The following is a 9,423-nucleotide window of genomic DNA, read 5'->3' as shown; positions in this document are numbered from 1 at the left end:
CTTTTTCCATTAATGCAGACGAAGAAGGAAAATGGCAAATCAACATGATAGTGTTGAGCGATGGATGAATGTCTCATGTCTCTGTGTTAAAATACCAGGTGAACACATTCGGAGGACAGATCATGGCCTGGATGGTGAATGTTGCTACAATTGCTGCCAGGTACAAAAACACAAAAACTCTAAATCTTTGTCAAAAACCAGCCAGTAGTTTCATAAAAACACACACACACACACACACACACACACACACACACACACACACACACACACACACACACACACACACACACACACACACACACACACACACACACACACACCTGTGTGAATGTGCCCATAGACAGATCGAGCTGTAACAGATGGTTAACAGTTTTATACTCCATTTTCAGTCAAAACTAGTGAAAACAGCTTTTCACTCACCACAAATATGTTTGTGTCTTAAACTGTTTAAATGAAAACAAGACATTTAAAGATGACATCTTTAGGTCTGAGGACGTGTGATTGGCTATTTTCACTATCTTGACTTTTTTTGACCAAGACAAAATGATTAATAAAGAATGAATATTTCTGGTTCCTGGTCGCAGCCAATCACACACTGCTATTCTGCAGGAGAACAGAATCTGCTGTCACATCAAGTAAACTCCAACTGTTGAATATATTTCCCCTGGAAAGGACCCAAGATCCTGCACTGATATGAGCCCACATTTAAGACTAAACTAAATGATTTCTTTAAAGTGAGAGTTGAGGGGAACACGTCTCTGAACAAGTCTCCTGAACAATCTCTCTCTCTCTCTTTTTACCTACGCAGCCGTCTGTGTCAGGCTCACCCGACTCTGCGGACCATCGACATGTTCACCTTCAGAGGACCTTCTCAGGTTGGAGACAGACTGCTTCTGAGGGCTATAGTCAACAACGCCTTCAAAAACAGGTCTGTTTGTTCACAATAAATTACAAGAGCATCTCAGATTCCACTTTACTTATCACATAATGTCATGTTTGGTAGAATTATTGAATTATTGAAAACAGTGTCGATTTATAGAAAAAAAAAGCAGTGTGAAGTAAAATAAATGAGAAAACTTACTGTAGGTGAGTTGTTGATTGTTAAGTAAAATATTCTGGAATAGTAGTGAGGGGCTTCCTACCCAAAGTCCAACATCAGCTTCAGGCTATAAAAGGCTGAAATGTGTGAAGGAAGCAGATCACGAGAAATGTTCATTATTAAAGAGAAAAAAAAGTATTTAATGTGTGTGTGTTCTCTGTAGCATTGAGGTGGGGGTGCGTGCAGTGGCCTACAAGGGAGAGGGACCTAACCGACACATAAACTCTGCCTTCATGACTTTTGAGGTGCTTGATGACCATGGAAAGCCACGCACGTTACCACGGATACGACCTGAACCCCTGGTGAGTTTGTCGGCAGAATAAGACGCACTTGCTGCAGGAACTTTGACTTGTTTGTTTTCATTCTGATTGTAGTCAGCATCCATCCAATGTCTTTACAGCTATGATTAAAGATAAGTCAACTATTCTCAACCGGAGGGTCGGGGTTCAATTCCCAGCTCCTGTAGCAACATGTCCGATGTGTCCTTGTGCAAGACACTTAACCCCAATTTGCCCCCGCTGCTTCATCTGCCGTTTATGAATGGATGAGTTAATACTGATGGACTCTTTCCACAGCAGCCTCTACCATCAGTGTGTGAATGTGTATGAATGGATGAGTTAATACTGATGGACTCTTTACTCAGCAGCCTCTACCATCAGTGTGTGAATGGATGAGTTAATACTGATGGACTCTTTACTCAGCAGCCTCTACCATCAGTGTGTGAATGTGTATGAATGGATGAGTTAATACTGATGGACTCTTTACTCAGCAGCCTCTACCATCAGTGTGTGAATGTGTATGAATGGATGAGTTAATACTGATGGACTCTTTCCACAGCAGCCTCTACCATCAGTGTGTGAATGTGTAGGTGTGACCTGCGGTGTAAAAGTGCTTTGTATATTTAGAAGACTAGAAAAGAAATATACAAGCTCAAGTTCATTTACCATTTAACGAGGTGTGGTGGACCAAAGATCACACACATGAACTCTCCCTGACTGAACAAGTGGGGAGACTATTGTTGTGAAAATGTTGATCATTGTAATCCCTCAGGAGCGGCCTGGTGTTGCTCCAACATGTGAGAGTCAAACTACGGAGAGTTCAGTGGCAGTATGTAGGTGTTGATTAACAATGGATGTTGAGATAAGAGTCCTTTTATCTGAGATGGATTAACTGTAACGAAATAAAAACCATTGCAGTTATTACAGATGTTTCCGTGAGCTAGAGTGCATTGGCACACCTTGTAGTTCTTCCAGTAGCAGTGGGTCCATTGATTAGAGTTTGTGGTCCAGGAGAATTAAAAGCTGTTTAAGTTTGGATTTCAATTTTCATCCTCGGTTTGTATTACTAAGCAGCTACATTTCAAAGAGCAAAAATGTTATCCCAGAACATCAGTACTGGATATGATGTATGAGAAATGCTAACTGAGTTTTGTCTGATCAAGATAATATGAACCAAAACACACACTTAGAAAGCAGAACACAATCCCACATGCTTCTCCACCTTCGATGATCCAGGGCTCAGATGTGTAAATGATAAACTAGTATTCATAAAAGAAGAGTGAGCAGACTTTAGACCCGCAGAGACGAGGTGGGGTTGGTTTCAATAAGATGTCACACAAGAATTTTCAATACACAGACTCATGCGCAAATCAAGAGTCATTCTTTATATAGACATAAATTGCAGGATGGCTGTGGCTCAGTGGCTAGATCCATCGTCTCTCAACTAGAAGGTCAGAGTTTGATCCCCAGCTTCTGCAGCCGCTTACAGACAATTAACCCCAAGTTGCTCCAGCTGCTTTGTCAGTGTTGTGTGAATGTGTATTAATGGGATAAGTTCCTTTGATGGACCCTTTTCATATCAGCCTCTGCCATCAGTGTGTGAATGTGTAGGTAAGTTTATTTACCACTAACTTGTGATCTGACTCAGTTTATTGACATGACCCGAGGCTACATTTGGTGAGAAACCTCTTGGACTTATAACGTTACCTAACACCTTACTGTCTGATGAAGGAAAGTAGATTTATCACTCTATCAGAGGTCAGAGGGAAGTCTCTGTCTGAGAAGAACTACCTCTGTGACAGGAGCTTCTCTGGGTTGTTTTGGCTCAGACTTTAAGAGATTTACGACAGAAAGTTTCTGTCACAAACAGACTCATCAAAGACGGATGATCTAATACGATTTCAGTAGCCCAAGCTCAAGGTCTATATGACCTTGTTTTTCTGTCTCTGTCCAACAATAGTTATCAACAGGGACACAAAAGAACAACGGGTTCACAAGAGACCAGTACTATGAAGCAAGTTCAACACACCCAGGGAACTCTATTGTTACTTTAATTAACCCGAAAAAATGAGATCCCACTATGCGGTCACACGAGGCTGGTTATCAACACGATAAATAAACCCAGAGTTTCTGTGAGTGCGTTCACATGAATGAGGCGGTGTTAGCAATATAAGACCAATCAAAGAAATGATCATGTCTGCCATCAGCAGGTCGACACATTCAACGAGCAAACTGTGATATCAAGTCAAACATGAAATACAGACTCCAAGCAACTGCCACTGAGCCACAGACGCCCTGAATATATGAATCATACCTCATGTTGATCTTAATCAGACATTGATAAATGATCTGAGACAATAAAATCTCCTGAAAAATTGTTTGGTGTAAAGTAAGATGTATATGTTTTTTATTATTAATGTGTTTCTTTAACTCCCAGTCATTTCTATCGAGTATGGTTGATGTATAAACTACTTTTTTGTATTCCATCCTTTATCTTTTACTGCTTTTCCCGTTCGGGAAGCGGGAGCTGGAACCGATCCCAGCTGTCATTGGGCGAGAGGCGGGTTACACCCTGGACTGTTCACCAGCCAATCACAGGGCTGACCTATAGAGACAGACAACCAGCCACATTCACACCTACAGACAATTTAGAGTCAGCAGTTAACCTAACGAGCATGTCTTTGGACTGTGGGAGGAAGACGGAGTACCAGGAGAGAACCCACACATGCACAGGGAGAACATGCAGACTCCACACAGAGAGACTCCTGAAGGACGGGGATTCAAACCAGGAACCTCCTCACAGAGAGACTCCTGACAGACGGGGATTCAAACCAGGAACCTCCTCACAGAGAGACTCCTGACAGACGGGGATTCAAACCAGGAACCTCCTCACAGAGAGACTCCTGTCAGACGGGGATTCAAACCAGGAACCTCCTCACAGAGAGACTCCTGAAGGACGGGGATTCAAACCAGGAACCTCCTCACAGAGAGACTCCTGACAGACGGGGATTCAAACCAGGAACCTCCTCACAGAGAGGCTCCTGTCAGACGGGGATTCAAACCAGGAACCTCCTCACAGAGAGACTCCTGTCAGACGGGGATTCAAACCAGGAACCTCCTCACAGAGAGACTCCTGTCAGACGGGGATTCAAACCAGGAACCTCCTCACTGAGAGACTCCTGTCAGACGGGGATTCAAACCAGGAACCTCCTCACAGAGAGACTCCTGTCAGACGGGGATTCAAACCAGGAACCTCCTCACAGAGAGGCTCCTGACAGACGGGGATTCAAACCAGGAACCTCCTCACTGTGAGGGAACAGAGAGACCACTACAGCCCACTATTTTGTATTTCTTCAGTTTATTCATTTGTTTTAGTTTTTTTGTGGAAAGGATTATCAAAAAAGTGGATTGGAATAAATCTTTGGTGTGCATCTGAAGTTGGATCTATTGAATGAATAGATTATTTTTCCTCTCTGTCTTTCATTGACAGGAAGGGGAAAGGCGGTTTCAAGAAGCCATAGCCAGGAAGAAGATCCGATTGGACAGGTAAGCTTTCTTTCTCTCCTTCCTCAGGAGCCACAATCAAAAAAATGTGCGGTCCACAATCATTCATTTATTATTTACTATTCATAAAATAATAAACATCACATCTTAGTCAAATAACCAAAATACCTTATCTCACATAAAGGACAGACATTCCTCTTACCGACCTCCCTCACTGAAAAACAGGAGAAAAGATTCATCAAAATAAAATGGCTGCTCTTCCCTACACTCTACCCAGACTGCTTAGAGAAACGAGGAAATTCTTCAAATAAATCTCAATAAACAAATCACACACTTTCTCTCTCTCGTTACACATCTGTCTCTTTGGAGGTGAGGAGCAAGATGAGCGGTGTTCCAGCTCCCTTTTAAAACTGGCGCCCTCAGCTATCCACCAATAACGCGCAGGCACACAGCACCAGCTTCCGACTGGCGCGCATCGTCAGCCTTTTCCCAATAAAGGGCGGGTACCTGCAGCTCAGCACAAAGACAGACAGACACACAGACAAGAAACGAGCAACAACAAGGCCCACAAAGGAAACTCTTATACTTAAACACATGTGACTCATAACACTCGGTAAACAGAATAGAATAGATGTTTATTGCCATTTGCACAGGTACAGGACAGTACAGGTAGATTGGAATTCTTGTGTGTTTCTCCCTGAGTCAGCTTCTACAAAAAAAGTTAAAATGATATATAAAATAGAATAGCATTGTAAGAAAAAAAGAGTACAAAACAGTAAAAGTAAAAATAAATAAGTTGTATTAACAGCTAAGTGATTTAAAATAAACTGTACAGAAGCTATACACTGTATTAAAGCAAAGATATAATACAAAAAATAAAAATAACAAAGGGGAACACTGTACAATGAAATGAAAATATAAATATGTTTTCTTATTCCACTTATTATCTCTTGTTGCACCTGAGGTTATTGCACACATATTTTTCACATTATATAATTGCACTGTTTTTTAAGGTTAATATTGCACACTTGCATTGCACTGTGAGGTGGTCAACTGTCCATTTAGTCTGTGAGGTGTGGGGTGAAGTACTTCCTTCCCATCTTAATGTCCTGTGCTTCAAGTGTCACAGTGCAAACAGTGCTCTGCGTCTCTTGTTTCAGGAAGTACATCATTTCCCGCAAGCAGGGTGAAGTTCCTTTGTCTGTCCCCTGGGATCCAAGAAACCAGGTGAGACAAATGTTTAGGAATCCCACAGACAGTCACACGTGTGCTGTGAGTAAAGCACTGACAGCTGCTTTTAATCCAAATATCACAGCAGGCTGGACTACATCTGACGTTCTGAATGCATATATTTACTATACGTGTGTGTGTGTGTGTGCGTGCGTGCGTGCGTGCGTGCGTGCGTGCGTGCGTGCGTGCGTGCGTGCGTGCGTGTATTTTTCCAGGTGTATCTGAGCTATAACAATGTTTCAGCTCTGAAGATGTTGGCTGCCAAAAAAAACTGGCGCGTCAGCTCTGAGAAAGACAAAGTAAGTACTGTTCCCTCAGGAGAAGGGAAAATCTTTGTTTTATGTATACGAGTGGTTCAACCTGCTCCCCCTGCCCCCCCCCGAGGACCTGAATTCTGCTCTGTGCCCCCCAGGTTCGTCTGTACACCCTGGAGCAGAAGTCCACGTTGAGTATCAGGGTGGAATCAGAGGTGGACATTCCTGCTCAAAGAGCCTTCTGTTTGCTGGCTGAGCTGAGCAACAGACCCACCTGGGATAAACATTATCAGTAATGCTCACACATTTCTCTTCAGCGTGACAACCTGCACTGCTTGTATAAATGTTAAAGGCTTTCTATGTGATTTGACACACTTAAATATAATAGAAATCAAGTATATCCTCTGAAAATAACATGACTGTCTACAATGGGTGTAACACCCGAGTCCCACTGTCTGTGATGTTTTCAGAGTCCTATCTTCACTTTGTTTACATCGCCAGGACGGCCGGCTGACTCCTCCCCTCTTGTATAAAAGTTGTTTAATTGAGGGACTAGAGAAAAGAAGAATAACATACTGTACTCACTGCTTAACTGTGTTTCTAGATCACGCTCATTTCAGGTAAATTTACATGCAGTGTGAAGATACCAGCATAATAAAGATCACTAGCATTAGCATGCTAACACAACAATGCAGCGCAAGTTGTTTTGGTTTCATGCTGGTGCTCAAGGGCGACATCTGCTGGATCAAAAAAATCACATATAAAGCCTTTAATGTATAATGTAAGAACTACTTCACCAATTTTGTGAAAAACAAAGTAAAGAACTTTTAGCATCTCACACTATTAAGACAATGAACAGGTCATCCAACACTCATCCGTGTTTCTCTGAAAGAAACAAAAGGCAGAAAGCCATTTGAGATTTCTTTACAGGTCACATTATGCAAGATACACTTCACCATGTTTCACTAACACTAACATGTGTCTCTAGTCTGTCTACATGTATGCATACAGTGTATAACAGGGAGAGTGTTACTACATCTCTAACAGCCAACATACTGTCACTTTCCTTTAAAGACATTTCTATCACCACTGTCTCTCTTTTCTCTTTTCCAAATCAGAAACTGTGAGCTGATCTACCCGGTCGACGATGATGACTCCTTGTATCACGTGGTGACTCCATCAGTGCATCAGGGTGGAGTAGGCTCCTCTAACTCAGCCTGTCAGGGAGAAGGTGTTCTTCAGGACTTCATCTTGTTGGCCTCTAACAGGAAGCCGTGTGGCAGCGGGTCAGTTCACTGGCCGACTGGCTGATGTCATTGACAGGTCCGGGGGGCGGGGGGTGTTACTGCACAGTGCTACAGGAATAACCATCCATTAATTTCTCCCTCCTTTAGAGATCCATATGTCATCGCTCTGCGTTCAGTGTCTCTGCCCACTCACCCTCCTACTGAAGAATATCACAGAGGAGAGGTTCTGTGTGCAGGATTCACCATCCTGGAGACCAAAAACAACATGTCACTAGTAAGACCAATAATGGTTTTATCAGATTAAATGCTTGATTTACATCTACATGTCCTAACTAAACTTTACTTTAGTTATTTCTCTGCTTGATTTACATCTACATGTCCTCACTAAACTTTACTTTTATTTCTTTCCCAGATCAGTTACTATAACCAGGCGTCTCCAGAGGTTCTTCCATACATCTCCACAGATATTGCCGGCCTCTCCTCGTCTTTCTACCACACGTTCTGCTCCTGCAGCCAATACCTGACGAGAAACAGACTGCCCTCCATCCCCTTTATGCCAACAGGCCAAAACCCAGACTCGAGCACAGACAGTCCCACCTGTGACGACGAAGCTGACAGCCTGTCAGTGGCCCTCCACAGCACCCAGCTGTAGGAACTGTGCTGACATGTTTCCATCACAGAGATGAGAGCGGATCAATCTCTTATACTTCATCAGTGGTTCTCAAATGGTTGACCCTCAGGACCCACCATGTCAGACATTTTTTCAATCAACCTGATTTGTTTGAAACACCATCAGACGGTACAAAGTGTGATAGAACAGAGAAAGTTAACAAAGTGCTTCTTAGACTTTTTGACACCATTTTTCTTCCAGGCACAACTTCGCGACCCACTGAAATCTGTTTTGCGACCCACTTTTGGGTCCAGACCCACCAGTTGAGAACCACTGTAACGACATGGTACGATTTATTCAGTCACAGAAATCAGAGGACGAAACTTGTATACAAACTTCTGAGTCCTTTTTGTTTTGTGATTTGTTTTATGATAGAATAATAGGAACAAAGACACTTAGTGCTAACTCTCATAATGAACCAGAATAATTTTAAGATTTTTTTGAACTCGGAGTGAACACAAATTAAACATTTAAAAGCAAAGATGTCTTTTTGTATTTTACTGAGGTGTGCGGTTCATTTAGAAAAACAGCTGTTTGCACAAAGCAACATCAGTCCTTTGTTGATAACATGATTTTTTTATTCAATGCTTTCATAAGACTTCAATAAACACTTTTTTATTTTAATAAATGTGTTTCCTCTGTTTGATTTGACTTAAGGACTGATATCATAGAGTACATTACATAATGGTACACCTGCCTTATGTCACCTCAGAACCTGACTGTGATTAGTGATGGCAGGATACATTTCACATCAGTATGGTTCCAATTTAAAAAAACATTTAACAGCCTTGAAGCTTCGCTCTTTAGTGCCATTATGTTTTATATCTCTGATACCAGTTATCAGCACCAGGCTGTAAATATGTTCATCTCTGCTGTAAAAACAGGCTTTTAGTTGAATGGGTGTGTATGTGACTTCAGTTGCTTCTGCAGCCAGCCTCTAGTGGACACTCAAGGAACTGCAGGATTTTTTTATTTTCTTTTTTTAAATTTATATATCATGACAGGAGAAAAAGTGACAACAAAAGAGAGTCACTAAGACACATCACAGACACAATGATACAATGAGTAGAAGAACAAATGACAGCAGATCTAGCTTCATTTTTCAACACCGGAGGACGCCGCTTGGTCAAACATCGAAAGA

At 42.0% G+C, this 9,423-nt stretch overlaps 1 protein-coding gene across 2 annotated transcripts in view; it reads left to right on the top strand.

The window, feature by feature from the left end:
• The window catches only part of acot11a (acyl-CoA thioesterase 11a), a 14,696-nt gene extending 5,786 nt beyond the window's left edge, over nt 1-8,910 (top strand). For both annotated transcript variants that reach the window (XM_020651778.3, XM_020651779.3), the window contains exons 8-17: nt 99-160; nt 809-928; nt 1,263-1,401; nt 4,868-4,923; nt 6,042-6,108; nt 6,327-6,410; nt 6,524-6,657; nt 7,484-7,651; nt 7,760-7,886; nt 8,025-8,910. In XM_020651778.3, the coding sequence (XP_020507434.2) occupies nt 99-160; nt 809-928; nt 1,263-1,401; nt 4,868-4,923; nt 6,042-6,108; nt 6,327-6,410; nt 6,524-6,657; nt 7,484-7,651; nt 7,760-7,886; nt 8,025-8,264 (1,197 nt within the window). In that variant the 3' untranslated portion in view covers nt 8,265-8,910. The remainder of the gene's footprint in view (nt 1-98; nt 161-808; nt 929-1,262; nt 1,402-4,867; nt 4,924-6,041; nt 6,109-6,326; nt 6,411-6,523; nt 6,658-7,483; nt 7,652-7,759; nt 7,887-8,024) is intronic.
• The last annotated feature ends 513 nt before the right edge of the window (nt 8,911-9,423 follow it).

This window comes from Labrus bergylta, chromosome 4, assembly GCF_963930695.1.
Source record: "Labrus bergylta chromosome 4, fLabBer1.1, whole genome shotgun sequence".
NCBI classification, from domain to species: Eukaryota; Metazoa; Chordata; class Actinopteri; order Labriformes; family Labridae; genus Labrus; species Labrus bergylta.
Note: the sequence above shows the minus strand (reverse complement) of the source record. Positions and strands in the feature narration are given on the sequence as shown.